The sequence below is a fragment of the Arabidopsis thaliana genome, chromosome 4 (genome assembly GCF_000001735.4).
Source record: "Arabidopsis thaliana chromosome 4, partial sequence".
NCBI lineage: Eukaryota > Viridiplantae > Streptophyta > Magnoliopsida > Brassicales > Brassicaceae > Arabidopsis > Arabidopsis thaliana.
This window is the reverse complement of record NC_003075.7, coordinates 7,830,798-7,857,972: the sequence shown is the minus strand read 5'-3', so window position 1 is coordinate 7,857,972 and position 27,175 is coordinate 7,830,798. Positions and strand designations below refer to the sequence as shown.

At 31.2% G+C, this 27,175-nt stretch overlaps 3 protein-coding genes, 5 long non-coding RNA genes and 5 other non-coding genes across 14 annotated transcripts; 5 read left to right on the top strand and 8 right to left on the bottom strand.

The window, feature by feature from the left end:
- Window positions 1–39: 39 nt before the first annotated feature.
- Window positions 40–1,206, top strand: AT4G13500 (uncharacterized protein). Its single transcript, NM_117424.3, has 3 exons — window positions 40–261; window positions 326–395; window positions 842–1,206. The coding sequence occupies exons 1-3, from the start codon at window positions 99–101 to the stop codon at window positions 984–986; spliced, it is 378 nt and encodes a 125-aa protein (NP_193086.1). The 5' UTR covers window positions 40–98; the 3' UTR covers window positions 987–1,206.
- A 719-nt stretch (window positions 1,207–1,925) lies between these two features.
- Window positions 1,926–2,367, bottom strand: AT4G06095. Its single transcript, NR_141963.1, has one exon. It is a non-coding gene; the product is annotated as an other RNA (long non-coding RNA).
- A 5,132-nt stretch (window positions 2,368–7,499) lies between these two features.
- Window positions 7,500–7,732, bottom strand: AT4G06090. The gene has a single exon (NR_141962.1). It is a non-coding gene; the product is annotated as an other RNA (long non-coding RNA).
- A 1,241-nt stretch (window positions 7,733–8,973) lies between these two features.
- AT4G06085 lies at window positions 8,974–9,711 on the top strand. Its single transcript, NR_141961.1, has one exon. It is a non-coding gene; the product is annotated as an other RNA (long non-coding RNA).
- A 390-nt stretch (window positions 9,712–10,101) lies between these two features.
- Window positions 10,102–10,330, top strand: AT4G06080. The gene has a single exon (NR_141960.1). It is a non-coding gene; the product is annotated as an other RNA (long non-coding RNA).
- Window positions 10,331–11,073: 743 nt separating this feature from the next.
- MIR863 lies at window positions 11,074–11,376 on the bottom strand. The gene has a single exon (NR_142325.1). It is a non-coding gene; the product is annotated as a microRNA ath-MIR863 precursor (primary transcript).
- Window positions 11,199–15,006, bottom strand: AT4G13495. 2 transcript variants are annotated; one of them, NR_144107.1, is made up of 4 exons: window positions 14,807–15,006; window positions 14,524–14,590; window positions 14,355–14,428; window positions 11,199–11,733 (listed from the first exon to the last, which is right to left on the bottom strand). It is a non-coding gene; the product is annotated as an other RNA (non-coding RNA). The 2 variants fall into 2 exon arrangements; NR_144108.1 differs by lacking the exon at window positions 14,807–15,006 and having other exon boundaries at window positions 14,524–14,756.
- Window positions 12,046–12,266, bottom strand: MIR850. The gene has a single exon (NR_142324.1). It is a non-coding gene; the product is annotated as a microRNA ath-MIR850 precursor (primary transcript).
- MIR5026 lies at window positions 13,285–13,477 on the bottom strand. The gene has a single exon (NR_141959.1). It is a non-coding gene; the product is annotated as a microRNA ath-MIR5026 precursor (primary transcript).
- A 1,767-nt stretch (window positions 15,007–16,773) lies between the features above and the next one.
- Window positions 16,774–17,173, top strand: AT4G02925. The gene is made up of 2 exons (NR_143987.1): window positions 16,774–16,788; window positions 16,890–17,173. It is a non-coding gene; the product is annotated as an uncharacterized misc_RNA (transcript).
- A 515-nt stretch (window positions 17,174–17,688) lies between these two features.
- AT4G13490 (RING/U-box superfamily protein) lies at window positions 17,689–18,836 on the top strand (the record flags this gene model as incomplete). The annotated part of the gene is made up of 3 exons (NM_117423.1): window positions 17,689–17,836; window positions 18,195–18,328; window positions 18,438–18,836. The coding sequence occupies 3 exons, from the start codon at window positions 17,689–17,691 to the stop codon at window positions 18,834–18,836; spliced, it is 681 nt and encodes a 226-aa protein (NP_193085.1).
- A 1,373-nt stretch (window positions 18,837–20,209) lies between these two features.
- On the bottom strand, window positions 20,210–21,329 carry MYB79 (myb domain protein 79). The gene is made up of 3 exons (NM_117422.3): window positions 21,184–21,329; window positions 20,961–21,090; window positions 20,210–20,860 (listed from the first exon to the last, which is right to left on the bottom strand). Exons 1-3 carry the CDS (start codon window positions 21,296–21,298, stop codon window positions 20,320–20,322), a joined length of 786 nt encoding a protein of 261 aa, NP_193084.1. The 5' UTR covers window positions 21,299–21,329; the 3' UTR covers window positions 20,210–20,319.
- A 4,743-nt stretch (window positions 21,330–26,072) lies between these two features.
- AT4G06070 lies at window positions 26,073–26,405 on the bottom strand. The gene has a single exon (NR_141958.1). It is a non-coding gene; the product is annotated as an other RNA (long non-coding RNA).
- Between the last annotated feature and the right edge of the window lie 770 nt (window positions 26,406–27,175).

The window sequence follows — 27,175 nt, the reverse complement described above, 5'->3', positions numbered from 1 at the left end:
TGTTCAGAAAAAAATATTCTATCACATCCAAATGTATAAGTGAATAACAGAAAAATAAAATGTAAAAATATTCTATCACATCCATATAGTTGTTGGAAATGGCAGCGAAATTTCGAATTTCTTCTTCTTCGTTTAGCCACAGGGCTAGTGATTCCTCAACTTCATCATCTTCTTCATATTCATCATTGCTTGCTTTACCTCAATTCTTTTGTCCACCATCACCATTAGGATTCCCAGAATTCAAGCTTCATGCCAAATTAGGTACTCTTATATCTTTTATTTGTTTGTAGATGTAAATTTTGTTAATCTTTGGTTATTGCATAAGGTGGAGGAGATGGAGAAGTGAAGCCTAAAGATAAGAAAAAGTTTATAACCAAAGAGGAAGAACCTGAACAGTAAGTTAATCTTAATTCTCAATTTTCATCATGAGATTGTAGAAAATAACAGAAACTCATAGAATGGTAATGTAATTTTGCAAAATCACAGAAAAACAAACCTAGGAAATTGATGAAAACATGGAAAATTACAAAACGATATGTAGGTTACCAATTTAATACAAAAATTTTAGTCTCCATTGCAGAATTTAAGTAGTTTTTTTTTTTGTATGTGTCAATGACATGTAGACTGGTGGTTTGTGACATTGTGTTAGTATTGTATCAATATCCAGACTCAAATCCGTGTTAGCAAAAGAATAAAAATATTTGGGTTGTAGTTTAGTCAAAAGAACTAAACTCTTTTAAAATAGAAAAAGAACTTAAATTCTTGCATGTTCATTTTTCATAAACATGCAATTGTGATTGAAGAAATGGTTATGGATGAGGATTGCATTGGAATTTTGTAGGTATTGGCAAAGCGTTGGAGAAAGAGAAGGAGAGAATCCGATGAAGACGCCTCTTCCTTACATTATCATATTCGGTATGTCAACTCCATTCGTCATCTTAGCCATTGCTTTTGCCAATGGTTGGATCAAAGTTCCCATTCGTTGAGCCTTTCTTTTTGTTTTTTCTTCACTTGTTTAAGGCTGAATCTTAAACATGTTTCTTATACTCTTCTTCTTCGGCTGTAAAAAAGAACAAATTAATAGAATGCTATCACTATATTATATGGTGCTTTGCTATACTACATGTCTTCATTACAAGCAAATGTATAAACAAATATTAGTCATCTCTTCATCATTAGTGATATGTTTGGTCTTGTCAAGAAGAATGAGAATTAGAGACAACACAAAGTAGTGACATAGAGCCTAGTTGGCACATTAAGCAGAGACTTGAAATCATCTAGAAGACTTTTCAAATTACAGCCTGACGAAAAATATTCGTAACGCAAATTGCAAAGTCTTTAAGTTTTTGTTTGTAAGTACATGTGAATAGAAAATAAATAAGAATAATAATAATAAAAAGGAATGTAAAAAATGTATCAGCTAATATATCGGTGAAGATAAGATATGTGTGTTCTTAAAAAAGTATTCTATCACATCCAAATATATAAGTGAATAACAGAAAAATATATATAGTATTGAGACTGAAATTCCTTGTTTTTATTGTTTTCTTGGTTAGGCGAAATTTCTTACTATCTCTTTTGAACATTAAAAAGTGTCAATTTGACAAGATATTCTTTTGTTTTCAAAAGTAAGTCTTAGATTTGAGTATTAATATATTATAAATTACGTACTTACAAAACTATGTTTGCATTTAGCATATTTCGAATTCATTTATAAGATATTAATTGATAATTTCTGTGATATCTCAACCAGGTTGTTGTTGGTATATCTTAATTGACTAATTGAGAGTGAGCATAATATCCACATACCACATGCTATAAAGTTAATGTTTCTTTTCCGTTAAATTATCTTTTCTATTTATATAATATAAAATTTTCACAAAGTAGTTTTCCTAAAACATGTTTGGAAATTCATCAAGTTAAAAAGTAACTATATGATAGAACCAAGCATAAAAAATTGATCAAGAGATATTTAGATTCCAAGATTGGGGAATAGAGGCAACAATGTACAGTTTACTTTTGGTCTTGATGAAGGCGTCAACGAGCATATAGTACTCTTGATTTCCAAGCTAGATGCAGTTGATCTACCGCGATTTGTGATGGGGCTTGAATTACAAATTTATTCACCCTTATAGCAGATCTTTCATCGAGTAAATATCAAAATATTTGCGGACAACTGAATCCGATAAAGGCTTATGTGAATATTGCAAGTGAACATGACAATGTTCTTGTTCAATCCGATCAAAGTGTAGACATCAATTTTATTGAGTTTAATTTATAAATGACGAGGGTCATAAGACATCTTAACTCAAAGGATTTGGAGACTAAGCTCAAGTTTCGGGATTGAAGAACTTATTTGATGAGAGGCTTCTCTTTTGGTGAATTCAATACCAATGGCATGAGCATATTGAAGGGATGCTCTTTCACGACTCTTTAAAATATCTTAAAAAGTAGATATGAAAAAGAAGAAATTGAGAGAAAAGTCATATAGAGAGAAGAAAATTAGAAGTATATACAAAAAAAATCGATAAAAACTGTAAAGAAATCGAAGAGGATATAAAATTTCTCGACGTCGACGAACTAAAACTCTATCGATACCGAAAATTAGTCTTTGAAGTGGTATTTCAATAATATTGCATGAAAGTGTTTTACCAGTATCATCACTAAAAACAATAAGTGTATGTTTTTAAAAATATATACTATACCTTTTTTTTTCTTTATATCATCGATGTCGAGATATATCTCGATTCTTAGGTTGTTAACTCTACAAAACAAATATTCGTAATTAAATTCTAGCGAAAAAAAATCCACAAAAAATGGAACTTTAATCGCTTGACCAAAAATATTTCTCCATACAAACTAAATAATTCGTACACATGTTTTACTATATTTAATCAGACATCTAGTTAATGATACTGCAGAATTTTTTTTACAAATTCATGAAACTGATTACTTTAAAATTTAGAAGAAGCTGATTTAAACATGTTATTTTCTGTATATAAATATTGGGTATTAATATTCTCTATATATATACTATTAGAAAGTTACTTTAATTTGCCCCAAAAAAAAGTTGCTTTAACTACACCTGATTATTATAAAACAGACGCAATAAGAACCAAAATGAACTAAAGTTGATTCCGACATTTGTAGTTAGTAAGCAAATATTGACCAGGGAATCTGCATCTCCGGGTTTGGACTTTTCCAAATAAATAATTAGGATTCATGAAAAAATGATAATAACACGCAAGAAAAATTATATAATCGAGCATAATAAGACCCACTGGTATATTCTTTTTAATACTTTTGAGTTTTAGTTCACACGAAAACTTATTATCAATTGTTGACGGGCCTTTATCGAAAGTTTTAAAAGCATCTATCTACACACTTTATATTTTTCATATGTGATCTATATAAGCTGGTGGTTAAGAATATTCCAGGTCAGGTTGACCTGTTCACTTCATTTAGGTCACTCGGGTAAATATCTTTTCTCTGAATTTTTTTACCGGTTTGACAAATCATACACTTCTAACTGAAAACCAAGATTATATACCAATTTTGTAATGTTTGGATTATTCGAATGATGGTAAAACTTTGAAGTGCTACAAAAGTCAACGCTAGAGAGACTAGGTGGTCTGGTAAACTTTTTTTCTAGGATTGACTCAGGTTACTTGCAAGCGTTGATTAAGAAATCACTCTTTTCATAAGTCTATGTTAACTATTTACTATGACCGTGGTATTGTTGTTACGTGTTACTTAATGATGAAGAGGTGCCAAATCACTTCCAACAATTATACTAATGTTTTTTTCAAAACATTAGTTAGTTTATGTGGATACACAACTTTTTTTCCCTAAACTTTTTGTTTCGATTGATGATCATTAGCAAACTAGTACTATTATTTCAAAGTTATAATGTAGCAAGAATTTAAATAGTATAATTTACTCTCATAATTCTCCCCCTTCAGTTGCATTAAACTATAGTGATAGCGTTGCTTCCACGGCTTTGGTTTTCAACTCTTGTTTTCAGTTCTCACATAGTAGATATTGAATTCTCGAGATATAGGGCCGGGTTTTTGAGTTGTCTTATGGCTCTTATACCATACTAAAGTTATACCACAAAGGTTTGCTTTCATTGTTAATCATCAAACTTATATATACAGCCCTAAGATCTCATCTATACAATATTCGAGATTATGGAAGAGTAACATAACTACAAAACTAATGAGATATGAAAACTATTCAACATTCGGAGAAGCTTCTAAAAGATATATTCACGCCAAAAATTTCCAACAAGGAATGATTTGGGTCATCTCCAGGTAACCGAATTGACATTTCTACGAAAAATAAATTAAACTCGTTAGTAGATTAAAAGTTCGTCCCAAATAATATTCCTATTGGTTTTGATTTCAACTATTTATTTTTACTAATGATTTAAGACATGAATCCTACTATATTATTTGGGAAGTACATTTTAAATGTAACCTTAATTTTTGTAAGTAATTACATAGGTATGCCATTAGAAATAAAATTTTAAAGAGTAAATTAATTTATCTCTTTAAGGATTAAAAAGTCAAATACTAATTTAATTAATTAAATTAATTAAAAAACGAAATACATTATTAATTTCCAAAAATAATAGCCAATCAAAATCAACTTATAAGATTTGATATCTAAATTTTAATTAATTTAATTTAAACTATAAAATATAAATGTATTAGAGAATGATACAATTTGCAAAACTTTTATATATAAAAAATAATTCTAAAATTTTAAAAATTACTACTTTAAAAAACAATCATGGGCCGGGTAAAGAAATTACAGAACGTGTTTTATTTTGGAATTGGGTTATATGGTGGATGTATTTGAATCAATATTTATAAAATTTTAAAATATTATTAATATGCTATTTTAATAGGGGTCAAAACTTCAGTTTTTTTAACAATTGTCTCATGAATTCAGTATTTAATAACAATTATAAACTGTAAAATATAAATATTTTGTAAAAATAAAATTTACAAGTTTTAATATATATTACTTTTAAAAATAAATCGTCCAAGTTAAAATAAAATTTGCAAGTTTTAATATATATTAGTTAAAATCTAGTTTCGTTTTAAAAAGAAAAACATAAACTCTTGATATAGATTTGGAATTGTTTTGTTGTGAAATACCAACTCCGAAACTCCAAGTTACGTTTTATATATATAACTGATGAACAAAATAAATATATAATCTTTAAAACAATAAATTTTATGATTTGACTTATAAATATTGTACTTTATTTTAAGAAAAGTAAACTTAATGTCAAGATCAGACACTAAATCATGGAAAATTATTTTGAAATTGTGTGACATCATGGATTACCACATAAAAATAAAGTTTTAGATCCTAGACCGCCTTGCTAGCTAGAAAGGAAAAAAAATTGTTCATAACTTATAATTTAGTTTTCTTTTTTAATTTGGAATAACACAAGAAAAATCAACAACCCAATTTTTTTTCTTTCTTTCTGTGGTCTGTATTTTGATGTGCTTTTAAAAACATTTTTTTTATCATTTTAACTATTTCTATGAACACTGTTTGTTTGTTTAACACGAAAAGGCTAATTTTCAGAAGAAAATTAAATATACCAAATTGCCTAAAGAATTGAATCTAATATGCAATCAAATAATCATGATATAAATCCTCTTGAAAATGATAACTTCTTCGATCATCGAAGTACGAGTTGACGAGGATATCTTTATTTCTAACAGCATATTGTATAAATTAACTTAGAGTTTTATTTTCTTGGCATAATTGTGGAGTCGTCATTTTGTAGTTTGATTATTCATACTAATACTGCTGTTATGTGTTAGTTGTAATTGTTTTTTTTTAAAATCCATCCGTTTTGAGCTGTCTCCTTGTTATATATATACATATATATAATATTTTTAAATTATATATAATAACTCTGTTAATATGTTTATTCACTTTATTTAGCTTTAGCTCTTTGTAAATATTAGCGAATTTTATTTTTAGAGTTTGGATCATAGATTAGGATTTTTCGAATGCATATATATTCTCATGAAACCCGTAACCACTTGTTTTTCGAATGCTCATTCTCCTGAGACGTAATTTTACATATATAAGTTCTACCTTCTCTCAGTACCGTTTTGGGACAAAATCCATAAGCGACTTTTAATTGCTTGGCAAATACAAATTTATGAGATTTGGAGAGGGAGAACGGAAACGTTCACAATGGCCATCTACTTAATTAATTGTTGATTTTATTTGGGTGTGAAGCAAAGCTTCAACTATGAAGAGACGATGATATCAAAATGAGGATCAAAAACCTTTCAAGCTTTTTTAAAAAAAAAATTAGGATTGATATTGGAAGGATCAAGTGTGGATGTTGGTTATATTTAGATAACATTGTCTAACTTACATAATTAGTTTAACTACAGACAAATTTATGATTAGGTTAATTGGTTCATTGTGACCAAAAAGGAGCAAAATTTGTAAACACTTTTTTTTTTTTAAGTTTTTGAATTTAATAGAAAAATATTTTAACATTTAAGATGAATGAGTCATACGCTAAATATATGCCAAAATATTTACACGAATAACCAATTTAAAATGAAATACAATATTGGTATCTCAATCGATACACCAAACTAATTAACCACCGAAAAGGATTTTTCTTTAAAATCACGAGTTAATACAAATGCCGGTGGAAGATTGAAGAATCCCTATAACGTACGAGACAAAATCTTAAAATTCCTTATGAACCCAAAAGATTCAACAAATTGTTATTTAATGATCTTACCATTTATCAGATCAATCTACGTTTTATTTCAGTGAAATATAAGAAAACTAGAAAGAAAGAATAGATAAGACAAAAAAAAGGTAGCCAATAAAATCAACGTAAAAGAAGTTGACCTTTTTTTTTTTTTTTTTTTTGAGCAAATACAGAAGTTGACCTAAAAATGCTTACATAAGGGTGGAATAAAATCACCTGTGAATGACGAGAAGTAGAAATAATATTCTAATTCTCTTTTTTAAATTAGAAAAAATAGAAATTCAACGTTCTACTATTAGAATCTTTTGCTTCCAAAGTGAGTTATCGCTTATAGATAAAGAATCAATTATGTCTTATAGAAAAGAAAAATAAACCAATCACTCAAATGGTTGATTTTAAATTTCGTCACGTATATATACAAAATCTGCCTACATGCAAATGCAAAGCTAAGATTTTGAAACTTTCGCAATTTTGTTGTACAAGTACAATTGCCTTTCTCTATACTAAACTAATAGTATTACATTTACGTACACTAACAATCTTTATTCTTATATTTTAACGGTCTTCCGCCAAAAAAAAAATGCTTTTTAGATTGTCATTTTTTTATTTTATTTTTTTTTGCAATTTTATTATCCATCTCCAAAACAAATATGTAAACATCATTACAAAATGATATACAACATATTTCTATTCTAGAATCCTCTTTGAGTCTTTCTGGACAACGTAGGTTCGAATCCTACTTGGGGAGATTTGCCGTGGTTAAAATAGAAAAAACAATTGTTGGTGATAGAAAATTTTGTGGTTAAGTGCCATCTCGTTAATCAAGATGACATGATTTTTAGCCATCCATAACAGATTGCCAATAGATTAGCAACGGTATATCCATAGCTATAAGGTAAGCAAATTACTAAAAAATATTTGGTCACATAATTCAGTTGACTAAGACTAAGCAACAAAAGTCCGTTAACTATTTTTGAAGTTACAGCTATAGACAAATTTAACTTGAAAAGTTGTCCACATACACATACAGGTACGAAAATTTTCTATATATGTTAACGATAGCCAGTTAGCCACAATACTCAATTATTGTAGTAATTGAGAACTGGTTTAATCAAAATTAACAATCTATGTGATTTTGGTTTATTCGATTGTAAGAAAAAAACCGCCTCCCTATATAAGAGGGTCTTTTGTAAACGTTCTCACTAAAAGGCTTGTTTTTGCAACGTACGTATGTCAAAATACGGATGTCAAATGGACTGTCCATGTTCAAATGGATAGCCCCATTTTTTGGACATTATTGGGTTAAGCCCAAATAGGACCAACCCCAAAAAAAACTATAATAAATTAGACAATTCATGGATCTAAATAATACATGATATCACGAACACATTTATTCAAAACTCCATACTTAAATCTTAAGTGTTTCACACAATGATACAATGACATAACTTCAATACTTCATAAACTAAACATAAGTTAAATACTTCAGTTTAATATTAAAAACCATGGGCTGCCCATGGTTTTTAGACCCAAATGACAACTCTACGTCAAAGTTCTTTAACATCAATAATCTTAAGATCAACAAGTTCCAATTGAACATTAAACCCTTAAAAGCATCAGAGAATTAAACCAATAGGAGTTGAAAGAGAAAGACAAAAGCAAAAAAGGAGAAAAAGACTTATATAAATTGGAGCCATTGAAGGGAAAGACCAATTCCTCTTTAATTTCTCAAGAACCAACGACAAAGACAAAATAAAACAAATACATTTATTTACAATCTTTCAGCCTTTCAGGTGATAGACTAACATATATAAATCAATAACCTTCATGGAAGTTATAATTTTGATTATCAAAAAGATATCTGCTTCTTGACAACTGTGAAGTAGGTGAGGAGGTAAAAGATAGATAAGTTGTGACCCTAACCTTTAGAGAAAACAAACACAAGTCTTAGTGGCCAACTTTCCTAATGGTAGATTGCAAGTTGTGCGGATTTGTCTCTAGGCTAGATATCTTCTTCATGTAGAAGATAATGAATGGGTTAATATAAATATTATATGTTTAACCAGGAAAGCTATAGAATTGCACTATGATATGGTTCATTTCGATTAGACATCATAGAAAGGTAAGGATGCAGAAAGATAAATAACAGTAGAGTCCATACTTGAACAAGAAAATGAGTTTGTGTTAGTCCATATATTTCTTTTTCTTCGTTTTCTTCTCCAACAAGGCATTTGTGCTGTCTCGACCACAAGGAACCTCGCTTACAACAGTTTCACGGCTTCTGCAATCTCAGCTGAGCTAAGCTTGATAAACTGTTCATGGGGCTAGCTAGAAAGACCCAACCCTTCACTTTTAAGCCAAACTCCAACAAAGCTTCTTCAGCTAACTTTCTAAGATGTAATGTAAGCTAAATAAATAGTAAATACTAATGCAGAATTCCAAACTTTAGGGATTCCAGCAGAAAATCTGTTCATAGTTATCGACAGTGATCCCCTCTCCGAGGAGCGGTGGTTACCGAAGCTTCTCCAACTTTCTATCTTTGCCCCCTTTGTTTACTAAGCTCTTTAAAGTTCAATTATACAGTTTCAGGGGTGTTATCCAAGTCTCAGCCTCCCTTGTGGAGCATTTTATCAAAGGCAAGTATGCGTCATTCGCTCGTGCCGTTTATGACCAATCACTGGTTGAGGATTTCGCGGAGTACGCCTCCATGGACGAATCCAATATGGCTTCAACAGAATTTTCAAACTTTGCAAGCTTCTTCAAGTCTAGCACATCTTTGGAAAACTCATGGAGCTTTTATCCTATGTCCCTTTGTGTAATCTCAATTTCAGTTTGTATGAACCCTCCTCCTTTAAGGTTTTAGTTTAATGCAAGGTTGTTTGACAACAAAAAAAGTTATCGACCATGGAATCCGTAATACTTGCTCCTTCGTAGGTATCTGTCAAGGTTTCAAGATCAACTCTAATTGTGGTTTCGAGACACGCTTTGTCGATAGTTACAATAGTTTTTCTACCGGTTTTGTTCACCTTGGCTAGTCCATGTCGATATAATTAAGCGTTACTCTAAAAAGTATAAAACGAGAAATTTCGGCAAATAACTTTAGGGCTGCGATGGTATGACTATTTTAGTTTTTCAGTGACTACTAGTTGATATAGTACATGAACACAATGATGCACTACCGATAAGCATATAAATTATGAGTTAGAAGTTCATAGATAAAAGCAGCTACAACCAAAAATTGATAATGATTAGAAATACATTACTAGGCCACTCTGAATGAAAATATATCTATAAGGGATATGATAGGTTGAATCGTTAGGGTAATCTTTCCCTGAGACCTTATGATACCATACATTGTAAGGTATGATGTTTTCTGGTGATATAGCATCAGGAATCACTCCACAATCTTATGAACAAACGGTGATCAAAAACTGATCAATAAGCTTTAGCGGAAGATGGAAACGAAGATAGAGGTGGTGGTAAAGCTTGATTGACTCTCTCAATCGGTGGGCTTGATTGACTCTCGCAATCCGTGGAGAACTAGACTTGTTTGAATCACATAAACAATCCTAATTCTATAATCTCACAAATGAAACTTAAAGAGAAACTTTAAACAAAGACACTCTTTGAATAAAATGAATCTCACAAATGAAACTTAAAGAGAAACTTTAAACAAAGACACTCTTTGAATCAAATGAATCTCACAAATGAAACTTAAAGAGAAACTTTAAACAAAGACACTCTTTGAATAAAAACAAACTTGTATATTTCTTAGATGATTGAAAGGTGATCTTTACAATAGAACAAGACGGGCTTATATAGGCTTTTTTCTAACGGTCTAAAACACAAAAAGAAGAAAGAAAGTGCACAAAATAAAGATGCACAAGATATTATAGCCGTTAGGCTTAATTGCTTGAATCTTGGCCGAATAAGGAAATATGATTGACTCCTTATATCTCGAAATCTTCTTGATATTTCCATGTGAGAGAAGCCTCTGGTCCATGTAGAAGCTCCTAAAGGACGTGTTCTTCATTGATTTAAAGGAATCTCTTTGTTGGAGTGCATTGAAGGCTTTGGGGTCGAGATATGGAATGTCTTGGTGTTTGAGTGCGCAAGATTGAATACACCTGATCCAATGGCTGTAAATGAAGCTTGATATGTTCTTAAGGTACGATACTCTAGTCTAGTTTGCAAGTAATCAAACCCGTCAGCTTCCAGATAAGGCAAGTGTAGGATTCCTCGGGTTTAGAAAATTAATATCTCCTAAACCAAACGTGGTTTTGACTTTATTCCAGTTGTCAGATCTCCTCTTATGTAGAAACTAGAAAAAAGTTTTCGAAAACTCTTTATTATGTCTTGTTGCTCTCAATCGCATTGGTATAACATATATATATACAACCTAGATTATGTTTCACCTAATTTGAATAAATAAATATTCTAAATAGGAAATATATATATACTTATTCATGTTTATCTATTTCTTATTCAAATTAGGAAAAACATATTCTAAATTGCATATATATACATTGTATCAATGCTATTGAGATCAACAAGACATAAGAAAGAGTTTTCCCCCAAACTCTTCTCTAGTTTCTACATCTTATGAGTCAAGAATATCTGAGAATTAACTTTGTAGGTTAACTCCTTCTGGTCAGGTCGAAATCCTCTAATACGTAGCTGTTGGTCTCCATCGGGTTCTTTGGAAATCTGCTGATTTGTAACTTTAATATCATCTTCATCTGAAAAGATTTTTGAACCAATTCCACTTCTCCGTGATTCCTTGATGAGTTAAGTTTTTGGAATAAGTTGATTTGTAGCTTAAATTCTTCGGGTTGGGCTGGTATGCTTCTTGAAAGGCACATATGTATTTGGTATGCTTAGGTTGGTTCTCTCGTGGATCTTGGTCGACTTATTGGTGCCTCCTCCATGATCCTTGGTTGATGCTGACTTGATGACCCCATCATCTGGTGAGGAAGATACTTCGTCATCAACAAATAGATTGAGTGAACATCCTTGTAGCGATCATGTGGTCGAATCAAGTAGCAACGCAAGAAGAAGACAGTTGTAATATTTCTTAATCACTAGTATTTATTTAGCTTACCTCGCATCTTAAAAGGTAGTGTAATATTATATACATGTTTAAAGCATAAGAGCAATAATCCTTCGTTTTGTGCGGGGCAAATTTTATTAACGATTCCATTATGCATCTCTAGTGGAAGACAACTAAGATAACAACATCATTCAGTCTCTAAAAGTTTCATTGATTTCTCCTTGGTTTCATATAGTTTTATGTACTTTCTATGTGCCATTTAGAAACTTCTCAACAAAGATACGACGACAACTAAGTATGTATACTCTTTTGTCTTCCTTTACGATGTTAGAAGAATCTATTGATTATCGCAAAAGAATATAGTAGAGTAGACGTGCTTTGTTGTAGTCCGGATCTTAGCTGACAGGTTTCTATAGGTAAGAAATAAATACATAACACTATCTAAAACGTGGAGAAAGCTACGTACGAAGCTTCTGGAAACTGAACTCGGTGGTCCTCTTAGTTTTATTCCATTAGAGATGCCTAGAGAATTGTTAAACAAACTTTGCTTCACACAAGAGGTAAAGGATCATTGTTTATCTTCTTTGAACATGCATGATGACCTTGAATTGCCTTCTAAGATGCAATGTAAGCTTAATATATCGTAATCACTAATGGTCTTGGAATTCTACGTACATTTGTTTTCTTGTTTTGTGGTTGATTGTTTTGATATCCACCAGATGATCAGTGATCTACATTAATGTTCATGTGACTTCACTCACTCTAATTCTTAGTTCCAAAGAAATTTCCGTACCCGGAAACATCACATATTACCACCGCATATGGCATCCTAAGATTTCAGAACTAGATTACCCAAATGATTCGACTTATGCATTGGTCACTATACCAGAGAACTACTCCTCTAAGTTTTCACCATCATCTGAAATTTTCTATCCTCAACGTAGGACATGAACCTAGAAATAATAAACATTGATGGTCTTTCTTAAAACTTTGGAAGTTCACTTTCTGAAATTCATCTCCTTCGTTTCAAAAGTTATAGTTTTACGTCTCATCTAGTAGACAGGATGATAGGAGAAGTCTCATCTAGTAGACAGGATGATAGGAGAAGTCCTTTACTTATAGACTTAGGAGGGCTATACAATTCACAGTGACATACAATCTTTGTATGGCTCCTTGAAACACTAATCCACACCCAATGGACCATATTTTTATATGTGAGTGACTAAAATCTCTCAGTGCTGCTTACTCATGCGTCACAGTAAAATGACGACACATGCAACATGAGTCTTGCTGGTTTAGTTTGTTTTAGGATATTTTAGGGGTTTTAGTATAAATAAGCTCTATATGCCTAAAGTTGTATGGAATTTTTTAGTGAATTTTCATATCTTATTATATAAAGTACGGTTTTGAAAGTTAGTAACTAACTTTTTGATATTTATAATTACTTACAATTATTTTTTTCTATATAAAAATGAAAATTTTGTTTTACACATATCAAAATCTAAAATCAATAGATTTACCACGTGTCACGATCTTATGAGTTACTAACTTTGAAAACTATGCTATGGTTTTCAAAGTTAGTAACTCACAGGGTCGTGCCACGAGTTAAATTTATCGATCTCAGATTTTGACACGTGTAAATATAATTTTCTTTTTATTTATTTAGTGTTTTGTTTTGCTCTCATCTTTTAAAACTGATGAAGTGTGTAGAACTAAAATCCATATTATTATTCTGAAATAAATAGTTAAATTTTATTACAAAATAGAATGTGTAAGAGTAGAATACGGTTAAAAGATATTTAGATCTCTGAAAAATCTCAAAAAACCTCTAAATTCAACTAAAAACCTCCAAATAGAAAATATTTTCAAATTATAAACTCATTTTTCCGTTCCCATATAAAACCTCCAACTAATTAACTTTGTCTAAATAAACATTCAATTTGTCAAATATGAGCTTGAATAGTAGTTGACTAATGGTCAAGACTATTCCGATCGGAATAGTAAACTACTATTGATGACATATATATCTTGGTTTATTTAATTTCTAAAGTGTACATAAACCCTTAAAAATAGAAAATATACTATAAAGTTCGTATTTAACAATTTTATCTTTACTATTGTAACTTAACATGTGTTAATTTTGAAAACTAAATAAACGGAAAACATGTCGTTAAAGACCGTTGGAGGTTTGATTAGAAATTAAAATAAATATTTTATTATTTAGAATTCAAATATTATAGAAAGTTATTTATTTTTTGCACCAGCCTATTAGGCGGGCCTTATCTAATTGATAAACAAAGTTGAGATTTTTCTCCTATGTGAACCACTGAAAGACATGAATGTTTATCTAATCACTAAAGTCTAATATCAACAAAAACAAAGAAACAAAAAACAAAAGATTTTTTTAGCCAAAAAAACAAAACAAAACAAAATAAAAAGTCTCAGATCTAATCAGTTTCTATCTAACCAAATTGACAGATGTTATGCTAATTAAAAGTCTCGTACAACAAAAGTACAAGACAAAAGAAGACGTACCGTTGACACATTGTATCACTTCTGTCACCTTTTCCCGACAAAGCTCGTATTATCTGTCCACTTTCATCACAGATCTACAGAGTAATTGACAACATATTTATTAGGAAAACAGTATAATATAAAACATGAGTAAAAATCTACAGATTAAATTGAAATCTGTATCGTTTACCTAACCATATCGATCGACAGTGTAATCCATTGCAGAGTTCTTTCAAGTTTTTGTTTGCTTGCTTGGTCTAACAACTAAATCAATAAAAGTAAATTAGTTTGAGACACGTATATCTGACATTTGATCGAAAATTTGATATTGTCTAGCCTGAAATAGATTCCTTTCTTCCCGTATATGTGCTGGTACAAAAGCAGATCTAACCTTCGCTTTATCTCCTCGCCTTTGGTCTAGATCTAACAACTAAATGAAAAAAATTAGATGGTTTAAGACAACTATATCTTACATTTGATCAAAAATTAAAACTGTCTTGCCTGAATCGGATTCGTTCTTCTCGTCCATGTGCGAGTAAAATGAGATCTTCATTTCCTCCATTTTCGTCTTTGGATTCTGCTTCATCGATCTTCAACAATGGATCAGAGAAGTCGTTGCCTCTTTAGGCGGCTAGGGTTTTTTCTTTACATGATGGCTATCTAAAAGGTGTGAAGTCTTTGATATGTTTGGCTCTATATATATATATATATATATGTATACAGAAGAGAAGGTGTCGTAAACCCTAGTTATCTTTTTTGTAAGAGTAGGTCAGGTGTCACAACATCATTGGACAACTAGATTTCTAACCCTTATTATTTGCTCAATATATCTTATCACAAACTCTCTTTATTTCAACAAATGCTAGATATTATTATTATTATTATTATTATTATTATTGTCTTTTTCAATTTTTTTAATCTCTTATTTAATTGGATGGTTTGGTTTTTAGAATAAAAAAATATAATTGAATTTTAATAATTTTCTAAACTATTCTAGTCTCAGAAAAAAACAACTCCGTAACAAAATAGTTGAAAATGTAAGAATTCAATTGTGAAAAGGATTTAATTGTGAATAGAATTAAGAAAAATTGTAGTAGTGAAAACAAAAATAGGTGATGATAATGTAATTGACGAAAGCTTAAAAATAGTTTTGGTGTTTGATATAATGGTTTGAATATTAAACTGTTTGGATGCATTAAATATATGTATATATATAGGGTTCATACGTATTGTTTTCTGTCGTCATATTTTTTGTGGACAAAACATACTTAACTTCATTCATATAATACCATGTGCATAGTTTAAACGAACATCAACCTCATGGTTAGATACTTCAAATATAAGTACACTAACATTCTTACAAGAGATTGATAAAGAAAATAGATAGGATAAATCGATGATATATCCATACATGGAGAACAGGATAATAGCTTGTCACAAGTCGATTGGTAAGTCTGAAGACAATTCCACGTAAAGTTTGGGAGATATTTGAATGGTCACGTTCCAAATTAAGGCATAGTGACGTTGAGGAAGATACCTTAACCTTGGTTAACACCAGCTCTAAGCGCGAATTCTAAGAAGGAAAAGGTTATGGTGTTCATATGGTTTCACAACAAAGAGGTCGGAGGCTTAGCAATAATTCTCTCTATTAAAGAGGATGGTTGGTACAAAGGTTTCTTAATTAGACACATACAAAAGATGTGATTCACTCTATTACTCGACTACAGAAAGAAAGTTATGATGGTTCGACGCCATTGTTATTGCTATCTCTTCTGTTTTATTTCCGTGCTACTATATACACTCTTGTTTCTCCTGTGATCCTCCATTTCTGAAAATTCAAAGATGAATCTCGGATATTGCGATATAACCCAAGAGATAAGAACGCATGGTTAAGCTCATGGAACAAGAGCAGTGTTTTCTGTTTTTTGGAGGGTGTCACTTGCGATGTTAAATCTTGCGAGGTGATTTTACTTGACTTTATCAACAACATTTATGAAACAAAATAGTGCTATTTTAAAACTCCAATATATTGATCAAAAATTTTTCCTCTTCATTAAAAAGATTTTCTTATCTCAAAACTCTAGCCTTTAGGCCTAAAATTTATTAGGTCAAGTTCTATAGGTTCAATCAGAAACCTAATTAATGAACTAAGATACTTGGATCTTCGCGAAAGCAACTTTAGTGGCAATATTCATGTATTATTTTCCCAATTTAAAGTCACTTATCCAATTAAACACCAACAATAATTACGTTGGATCCACGCTTCCACCTGACAAGAGATTATTCCACAACTTGGAGAAATGTGATGTGAGGTGCAAGCAAACTCATTTGTTGGCCCTTTACTTACTACCTTGTTAATGTACCCTCCATTACATTTTGTTTATTTGGAGAATAACCAATCGGAAGGACCAACAGATTTTGGGAATATAAATATCTCCATCGTCAAACCTTACTCGTAACATTTTCGATAGTCTGTCTATATATCTAAATTTCTTAATTAATTTGGAAGTGAAAGATCTTTTTTTTTACGCTATATATTTTCTCTGTGTTTTGCAGGGAGACAAAACGAACACTGCACTTGTAGAGAAGATTTATGAATCCCTGTTTTGATAGAAGAATTTGGTTTATAAGAAGTGCTAAATTGGAAGTCAGAATTCTAGAAAGTTGTAGCCATGTTAAAAACAAAAAAAAAGAAGGTTTTTTTTCTACCATCGTCCCTGTCGCAACCATCGTTACAGCCACCACAATCATCACCATAAGTCCATCACCACCGTCGTTACAACGGTATCCATTGTTCTCACCATCGTAGCCACCATCATCACGGCCGTTATCACTATCATTATTACCACTGCGGTCACTAGTCGTAATTTGTTTTTTTTTTCATTTTTTTTTTTTGTTTATTTAGTAATTCTAAGTTGTTCTATATAATAATATAATTATGTTATGTCACTAACTATGTGAACAATTCAGTAGCACAATCTGTCTTACTGTGCCACGCACTTTGGGCCAGAAGTTATGGGTCAGACCTTTAAACGCACACAAACAAATTTGATTTATGTTTAGGATTAATAACAATGTTAACGTCACGGTCAAATTGATGGTTTTCCGAATTATGAAGGACTTTGCAGTGTTGTTATTTTGAAGTTTATCTATATATTTGTTTTTGTATTTTTCCCTTATATCTTCAAATAAACTCTAATAGAAAGAAATCTAGAAAATAAAAAAGCATCTATAAAGGGAGTCAACATACACTCATATTAAAGGAAAATATCTTTCTCAGGATTTAATTTTCCAGTATTCCTATCTAAGTTTTTTTATATTAATGAATTTATTTTCATAAGATTAACCAATAGCTATGAGTTTAGAGAGTGATATCAAAGAAAGCAAACGAGTCGTTGAACCATTTGATGATGACGATTGTGCGGTTTGTTTGGAGCCGTTGGCTAATGATGCTGACGAACGAACTGTTGTTAAGCTTCGATGTAGCCACAAGTTTCACTTAGGTGAGCACCAAATATTTTTTTTAATTGGAACTTTGTTTGAGAAAACATAGATTCATTTTTTTTTCTCTTGATTAATATCCCTTTTATTCTTATTATTTGTTTTGTTATGAATCTATTATCTTAGTTTATTCTTCGATGAAATTAATTTGCTTTTTACTCTGTCTCTGTCTCCACCTTGTTTGATGTGTTCATTAACTCGAACATACATTATTGGGTCTTCAGATTATTACATCACTCCCCGAGACTTCTTGCTGTCTATATATTTTTATTTATATATCTACACAAATCTACAATAACTTTTTCATTACAATATTTTTAATTATAAAAATCATTCGCTAATAGGTTTGGTTTCTTACAGATTGTGTTGGTTCATCCTTTAACATAAAGAACAAGATGGAATGTCCATGTTGTAGACAGATTGAAAAAGGGAAATGGTTGTTCGCAGAACCTGTAGATCAACTGGAAGAAGATGATATGTCACCACTCGACATGGTAATAGATATAGACCTAAATTTTTTCCAATCGTGTGATATTTAATTTGGTTTGGAATTGATATTATTGGATGAGTAATTAACATATTGATGATTTATCGTTGGTTCAGCTAACCAATATGGTGAGTCCTTCTTTTCTTCATATTGATGATGGAATCTTCACCAATATAGCTAGTGTGTTATTTCCAAATGCTCTGAACCAAATCAGTAACAATGCCAACGTGAGCAGTAACCCATTGGGTGAGCCGCGTAACACTTTGTTGGACACAAGGATGCAACGTCAAGTCGACGAACATGTAGCCTCTACTGTCGATAGCGAACGTCGTTTACCCGACATGCTGTTTGAACTTCATGACAGGACTGGGGGAAGTGGACCAAGTGGTTATGGCCGTGAAAGAAGCGGTGGGGAAGGCGGTGAAAACAGTTGTGGTGGGGAAGCGGTGGCGGAGGAAGATCAGGTGGGGGAAGCAGCAGAAGGGGCGGAAATGATGGATAATTTGAACTTTTAGACTTGGAACCAAATAAAAAAAATGTGATCATTTAAACTTTGCTGCATTCAGTTTTTTTTTTTTTTCCAATGATGTGTTTTGTTTATCAAACTCTTTAATTTCATGGTTTTTATTCACTTTTTTTTTTTTGTTTTGGAGAACTTGACATTGAGTTTCTTTGTGCATCAGAAAGTTTTGTGACCTCTTTTTATTTTACTAGGTAATCACCTGCGTTACACTGCGGTATTTTCAGATTTTTTGTATCGTTTAATTTAAATATAATTTTTAATTATCTAATCATTTACTTATATAATAAGTAATTATTCTTAGTATTAAAGTATTTTTTTCTAACAACATTATCAACAATACATTATACACACTATTCCTAAACAATGTTCGTCTTAAACTAATTAAATAGAGGGTAATATTGGGATTATCGAAACCTAAAAATTTGATGATTAAACTTCATACATACTCTTCACCCTCGACGATTTATTATATAGATATATAACAATATGCAAACTATTCAAACTATTAACTAATCCATGACTACTATACACTCATAATTTGAGTTAAGATTACAGAAAAAAATATTTGAGTACGAGAAAACCAATAAAATAATTTTATTGAAAAACATGTAATAACAAAATAAATTTAGTATTAGTACAATTAAATATGTAAAATTAAATAATAAATACATTATTAAAAGTTGAAGAGCTTACATTAATTATTTAGTGGACACATGGCAAATGTAAAAGTGATGATGTGTCAATCATATAGAGAGAGTTGTCCAACTTTCATATATATGATTATAATATTGCAAATGTGGTTTGCATCGCGAGAACATCACGGATAGAGATATTTTGTAATCTTTATAAAGAAAAGTTTGCATTTTATGTAAAAAAACGTTGATTTTTTGTTTTAATATAATTTATCAATAAATTAAGGAAAAAAAAAAGAGAAAGAACAAAAATAGTGTACTTTTAATTCATATTAGATAGAAAGAAAATAAGATAAATGCTTTTCCATAAGTTTGACAAAGAAAACTGGAAACAAGCTTCAAATGGAAACAAATCTCTTACAATTTAATTTGTAATTTAACATTTAGTCAAATTGAAGTCCTAATAATTAATCAAATTTTGACTAAATCTTTTTATTAAGTGGGCTTTGTGTATATGACTGGATCACCTGTTTTGACGGATTTCGGCTAATTTTAGAGGCTTAACTCAAATCGGATTTGTCTATCTAAATCACAAATCAAAGCTAATATGAGTTTTTTTTTTTTGTGATTGGACACAAAAACAAATTCATAAAAATCCAAGAATCATGGTTCCCTGCTCATTAACTTACGTTTGAAGTTTTTTTTTTTATAATCTTGAACTTACAATATTCCTCTTACATCACACACACACACTTCATCACAAACGACTTATAGGTTCATAGCATAGAAACTAGTAACCAAACCTGAAAAGACAGAAAACCGAAGTCCAAAAGTAGACCATACTTAACAAAATGGAATCACCAAGTTATGGAAATAGGGCTTCCTTGGGCCACAAGCAGCAGTAGCAGCCACAACACCCAAGTTCCCACCATGTCCATTTACAACATCCATGTTCCAAAACCCGTCCCATATGGCATTGTCTTCGTTCATAGTATTAGCATCAGGTATGTTTACAGGAGAAAATCTACCTTGTAACTGCTCCTCTAATGAATTAGAGTTATAGCCAAAGGGTTTTGATGAATGTGTTATTTGATCAGGATAATAGAACACATCACCACCGCCATCGCTACTGCTACTGCTATTGTTTTCTTCGAGTAAAGAGATGATCTTTTTCATACCGAGTTGGTCGAACTGAAACAACTGCTGTTCTTGTTGCAACTCTATTTCTCTCTGTTCCTTGAAGTGTTGCCTTTTTAGGAGACGACTCTTTATCTTCTCCGCATTGTTAGTCGTAGGCTTTGCCTTTTTCTTGAAATGGGTTCTCCAATAGTTCTTGATCTCATTGTCTGTTCTTCCTGGTAAACTACGTGCAATTGTTGACCACCTATACAAAACCCTAATACTTAAGATAAAAGCCATCGACAAACCTAAAAAAACAAAAAAAAGACTTGAGGTTGTTTGTTTTCGTTTTGAGGTATTTTTACCTATTTCCCCACTTAGCGTGTAGCTCAAGTATTATACTTTCTTCATGTGGAGTGATCTGTCCTCTCTTGAGGTCTGGTCTAAGGTAATTCACCCATCTTAGTCTGCAGCTTTTGCCATTCCTTTTCAATCCTAACGATCAAAACATTCATGAATCAATCATTCATTCATTTGAAGAAAAAAAAACATATATTAAAACATGCATTACACAGAAAGTGGTGGTACCTGCGAGTTTAGAGACAGAGTTCCAACGACCTTCACCGTGAACACGGACGTATTCGATCAAAAGACGGTCTTCTTCGGCGGTCCATGGACCCTTTCTCCAAACTTCTTCCACCATTCCCCATCCTCCTCCTTTCACTCCCCACCAACTCATTCTTCTTCTGATTTTGATTTGAGGAAAAATTTGTTCTCTCTATAAGATCTACCGATCTCTTTTGCTCTTTGGCTTTGTCTTGTTATGGAAGCTCTGTGCTACTCTGTCTTAATGTCTTATGTTCTTATATATGCACTGACAAAGCTTTCTTGGGTCCACCACTTTTCTCCCTCACTATCTTTTTTGTTTTGTTTTTATGTTAAGAGAGATGGTGAGGGAGATCAAAAGAAAATGATATTATATTTTGTATGAAAATATTATTCTTATTTGATATATATAGATAGATATATAGTCTATGTTTTTAAGCATATCATCGTATCAAAAGAACCCCACTTCAAGGATGAAAAACCTATAACATATTAAGGGTATACAGTCTATGTGGATAAAAGAGGCTACTAGATCATATCAGCCTATAAATTTAAGTTGTTTAATCAATACATATATACGACAGAACAAATAAATAGGTAATATTTGCTGTCATATTCTTAGAAGAAAGAAAATGTTTTGTGTCATATGAATATAAATTTTAAATGAAAAAGGGTCTCATTGGTTTCTAAAAAGGGTATTGTAGGGGTTAAAAATGAAATGTTTAAAGGCATTGGGTAACGATTTCTAAAGCATCAAATCCAAAACTCTTTTTGCGCAACAGAGAGATTCACAAAAAAAAAGTTGAACTTAGATATGTGACACGTACAGTATCTATGGGTTCAAAGAGGCCTATATCTATATGTAGCCCCCTTAATTATAATGGTTAAAAACATAATAAAAAATTAACAACAATTGGTGGTGGTGGAGTAATACATATTAAACTAGACCAGTAACATACGTCCAAGTGTTCAGGAAATTTAGACATGCTATCGATCTTAAGTCTTTTTTTTCTTTTAATTATGTTCGTTGGATTCCACGTCAGGACTTTAGCAATAAATTATGTACTTGTTTGAAACAGTTTACGGCCTTTTAACGTCACCACAAGACAGGTGGCCTATATTATTCTCTTTACCAGTGGATAGTTTTGTAAGATTGTAGCACTATTATCACTAACTAGTACCGAGTATCATAACGCCGGTTTCCTTTCTTCTTTTAGTACCGAGTATACACGGTCGTCGAAGATACAGGACAGTACCGTCGGTTAGGAAACATTTTTCCGCAAGCGAACCGCAAATTACACATCTAAACCGAAGTCCAAAAGTCCAAGTTTGATAGCAGGGTTTTTTGTTTTTTCTGAAAACGTTTCCTGTATTGTTATCAAAAAGTTTGATGATATCATAAACATTGTTGCCACTCAATATATGAGAGATCTTTCACTTTTCACCAAACGTCTAAATTTTGAATTACGTGTATCTGATAGACAAGAAAATGAGAGAAATAAGACATATAACTCAACATTGGTGGAGAGTTTTAAAAGTTCTGAAAGAGAAAAAAGAAAGACATTCGGTTTTACTATCTTATCCTAAATTTCTCCTATCATTAGGAAAATCTATCTGCTTGATCCGGTGTATGTTATAATTTCTGTTTAATATATAAGTTTCTATACATATTTTAAAAGTGAAACATATGAAATACAATTGCAAAAAGTTTTTTTTTTTATATATTACAAATGAATAACCATGGTAGTGATTAGGTAAGATAAGTGATGATCTCTTATTTTATTTGTAGTGCAAACACCAAACATCTTGAACTGCAAAACTTTGACCCGAGGATCCATAGAACTGGACTGTAACTTTCATGCCCGGTTTAAAGCCAATATAAAACTTTTTTCACTTTTATTATCACTTCTTTACTCTTTTTCTAATCTCTATTATTTTATTGATCAGCTAATAAGCGTGTTTATTTCCCACCATAGGATTACAATGATTTGCATAAACCATATATGTGGTTGGCTATAGCTGGAACATATCCATAGCCTTTTCTTGTAGGTTGACCTTGACTACATTTGCTAATTTTTCTCTCTTTAGCAACACCAAAACAAGGTTAGTTAGATGCAGCGTAATCGGAACAAGAGACTTTTATGATAACATAATATTAACGCTTGAAGTTTGGACTAATGTTATGCATATCCTTATTACTAATTATGATTGTAGCGTACTAGTCTTACTGTGCTAACCATAGGGTTGATCTTTTTCATTGATGAATACAATAAAAATAACAGACCATTACCACGTGGTTATGACAACATTTTCTTGATCTTTTTTATTGATATTTTTGATCAACACAACTTGATATTTCCTTGATCAATTCATATGAAAAGTTTATTGAACTATATAGTATGTGAGATATACACCAAACCTAAGAAATCTATTTCTAACTTATAATAAAAAAACGTCATCTAATGGCATGGAAAAATCAGGCAGTTCTCTAGATGCTTTGTTATCTTAAAGATTTTGGAGCAATCAGTCTCAAAATGGAACAGTCCAAGTGTCTGTCTAGAACACAAACCATTGCCCAAACAAGACTAAGAATAAGACACAAAAAAAAAAAAAAAAAAAAAAAAGACTAAGACTGCCACATTACTTAGTACATTTCCATTTGAGAAAAAAGAAAAGAAAATTTGAAGATGCACATTTGTCGTTTCTTATTCGAGTTTAGCTTTTACTTATCTCCATAACACAAAAGATATACATGAATAAAGATCATAAAAAGAATACATTATCTTTTACAATTAAATAAACTACTTGATCAAACATATATAATATCACTTCAAGAAACTTTTCAGCTAAAAGAATAAATAATAATGTATGAAAACAAGAATATAATATGTGATGACGAGTCAAAATAAAACAGGAATCAGATACCATTGTAGAACTCATATTGCGGCCGTTAAATATAAATTAATTAGTTTCATGCATTCGATTTGTAATATCATTAAGCTATGAAAGTTCAAAGTATGGTAGTTTCAAAAGTTCGTTATAGATCTATGATTATTTTGTCATCAATGTACATTTCTTTGTGGTTACAAGTTCTTTGGAAAAACAATGAACTCGTTAGATATAGAAATCTAAAGGATGTGGTGAATCTGGTGGGATTTTTACCAAACAAATTGTTTTATAGATTTTTTCTTCAAAATATAAGAAAAAATAACTCGCTATAAAACAAAAGAAAATTTGATTATCTAAAACGAAACATGTGAAATGCAAGTAAAACAAACATAGGTAGATATATCTAGATGTAGCCCGTTGCATTCACAGTAAGCTAATTAAATGTTTATGAGTCTACGGTTTCTTTCTAAGTGGAAGATATATTATATATATAGTAAATATAGACCTAACTTAGATACCTATATATAGCTGAATATGTTCCACACATTTCGTTTTCAAAACCTTTTTTCGCCACTTCTTCTGTTATGCATGTATCTCTGTTGGGCCGTAGGCCAAATTCAAAAAGAGACATCATTAATGATATTATAATATTTAGTTAATTTGTTACTGTTTTCCTTCTTTAAACAACCATTCAAGATAATGCTTAGCATACGAATCTTACAAGTTGGTCGAGTTAAACGCATTATTATTAAAAATTTGTATTCTAGTAAATCTATCTTAGATACGGATAACGTCGTTTAGGGGGGAAATTGTTTTATGTGACTGTGACTGTGTCTGTGGTTAATCTATATAGCGGAAAGGAATATGATATAATTGTGAGTATCGATCGCGTCCATGTATTTAGGGAATTGCTGTTTGTTAACTCTAGTTTATTTATTCTTTCTTGGTTTTCTCTAGAAAAATGAATTAAGCACACTACACTATCATATGACAGTTGAACGAGCACATAAACAACCGAAAAAAGAGTTATCTACAATAAGTAAGAATTTGTTTTTTGACTAACATGTAACATAAATGTAACAAAATCGTAAGGTAACCGCACTTGCTATAGTGTAACGGAAGGAACAAAGGTGGTTACCAACCGCCTTGTCAATGTTACGAATTAGAAAATCAGATGGAGTAACGGTCATGTTCATGCCGATGTCAGTATATTTCTTGCCAAACTGGTAGATGGTGTCTTGGAACACAAGACAGAATAGGACAGCGTCAAAATGGTAAAGATGGAAAGAATAAAGGTGATGAAAAATGTCGTTCCTATTAGGTGATAAACCCGATTCAAGTAGGTTAGGTGTGAGGTCGGACCATTTAGGGGAAGTATATGGACAAACAAAGAATATATGATCTTTTGTTTCAGCAGATTCTCCACATAGGAGACATAACTCTAATACCAAACTCGTCGGGTTCTCCACATAATTCTCTAGAAATCGTCGATTTTCCAGTTGGGTTATTTACTTTAATCATAGGAAATTTTGTTGGAAATGACCTCATCTTCTTTCACATCTCTTTTAGGTTTGTTTTAGACAAAAAAAAAAAAAAACAGAATCAATAAGGAAAAAAAATCCAATAAGCATAATCTGGTCAAAACAAAAGTTCTAAATTAAAAGAAAATTAGGCTGAAAGTTAATAGAACTAAGATATATATAAAGTATGAGTGTGCAGAATCATTATCCATCTAAACTAGCATTTACTTTTGCATCACCGGCCTACGCTTATGTTGATTTGATTTATGTCTCTAACATAAGATCACAATCTTTATGTCCACTTAAAACGTCATCATAAATTCTTCCGGAAATAAAAACTACATTATCAGCCGAAGACGTATTTTAGAATATTTACACCAAAAGTTCAAATGTTAAGCAATTTAAATATCTCTAAATTGGGGAGCTATATGTTGTAGCTCTACTGACCATAATACAAATTCCTGGACGAGACAGGACCAAAACTATATTTCTCTTTTGGAGCGACATTATGCTTACTATAATTGTAAACAACTTTTATTTGCAAGAGAGGGAATTGTCTTTTAAAATTTGTATTTTTGTTTAAAATGAAAGTGGCGTAAACTCCATATCTAAATCATAGTTTCTTTTGGACATCATCATCAAAGTTATTGATACCAAACCGAATATGGCTGTTGAGCACTCGTCAGTCGTGACCAATCCATCTCCAGCTACCTTTTGGACTTTGACTAAACCACAAAAAAAGTTGAGGAGCTTTTGGACGGATGAGTAGGTAAGATGGTGAAGAGTTTGGACATTGGGGTCGATTCATCATGAGTTTCCACACGGTTGCACAATTAAAGTTAGTTAATATAATCTACTGATGTTGGAAATTACTTACATTCTTATTATTATTAGATGAATAACAAAAAATAACTTTCTTAAAATGTAATTTTAAAACCTTTCATACTCTCTCCATTGTGATAATAGAAAAACCCAAATCAAAGAGAAATAATAGCGTGACTTACTTTTCTTAAATTCATTTGTCAATAGTTAGACTAAGATCGCGCAACAAGATGTCATTGAAAGACTATGTCGCATTCATAGTACGTAGATGTATAAGAGCGTCAGTAAATTTATCTGTTGTCCGTAACATTTCTAATGTTTAAGATTCGCTAAGAAATGAAAACCAAAAGCTTTATCGTACAAAAACAATTGTTAACTATAACATGTAATCTATTAAGTTAGGATGGTGTGGTCGAAGAATTGTTCTTAATGAAAAATAGTCATGATGATTATTTTCTTGTTATTTTAATATCTATTTTTCTATATAAGAAAAAAATATATATTAAAATTTAATGATAAGATGTAGAAATTTGATAACAAAATCTAATATTTATATATAAATTCTTCGTTATATCATCATCCGAATTAATTTCCGGTATAATTTATATTATTTGAAACTACAATTTTACTGCCATAATATATACCAACTAGGATTTAACCCGTGGTACACCACGAGGCAAATAGTTTATTTTTATATATAATAATATTAAATTTAATTTTATGGTTTTAGTTTAGTATTAAAG

What these genes read in the sequence shown, in the direction of transcription:
- AT4G13500 (NM_117424.3), top strand. Translation starts at nt 99, where the DNA reads ATGGCAGCGAAATTTCGAATTTCTTCTTCTTCGTTTAGCCACAGGGCT. An exon ending in CAAGCTTCATGCCAAATTAG is followed by an intron (nt 262 to 325) that starts GTACTCTTATAT and finishes TTATTGCATAAG; the next exon opens with GTGGAGGAGATGGAGAAGTG. An exon ending in AAAGAGGAAGAACCTGAACA is followed by an intron (nt 396 to 841) that starts GTAAGTTAATCT and finishes GGAATTTTGTAG; the next exon opens with GTATTGGCAAAGCGTTGGAG.
- MYB79 (NM_117422.3), bottom strand. Translation starts at nt 21,298, where the DNA reads ATGGTGGAAGAAGTTTGGAGAAAGGGTCCATGGACCGCCGAAGAAGAC. An exon ending in CTCTGTCTCTAAACTCGCAG is followed by an intron (nt 21,091 to 21,183) that starts GTACCACCACTT and finishes TTTGATCGTTAG; the next exon opens with GATTGAAAAGGAATGGCAAA. An exon ending in CACGCTAAGTGGGGAAATAG is followed by an intron (nt 20,861 to 20,960) that starts GTAAAAATACCT and finishes GGTTTTGTATAG; the next exon opens with GTGGTCAACAATTGCACGTA.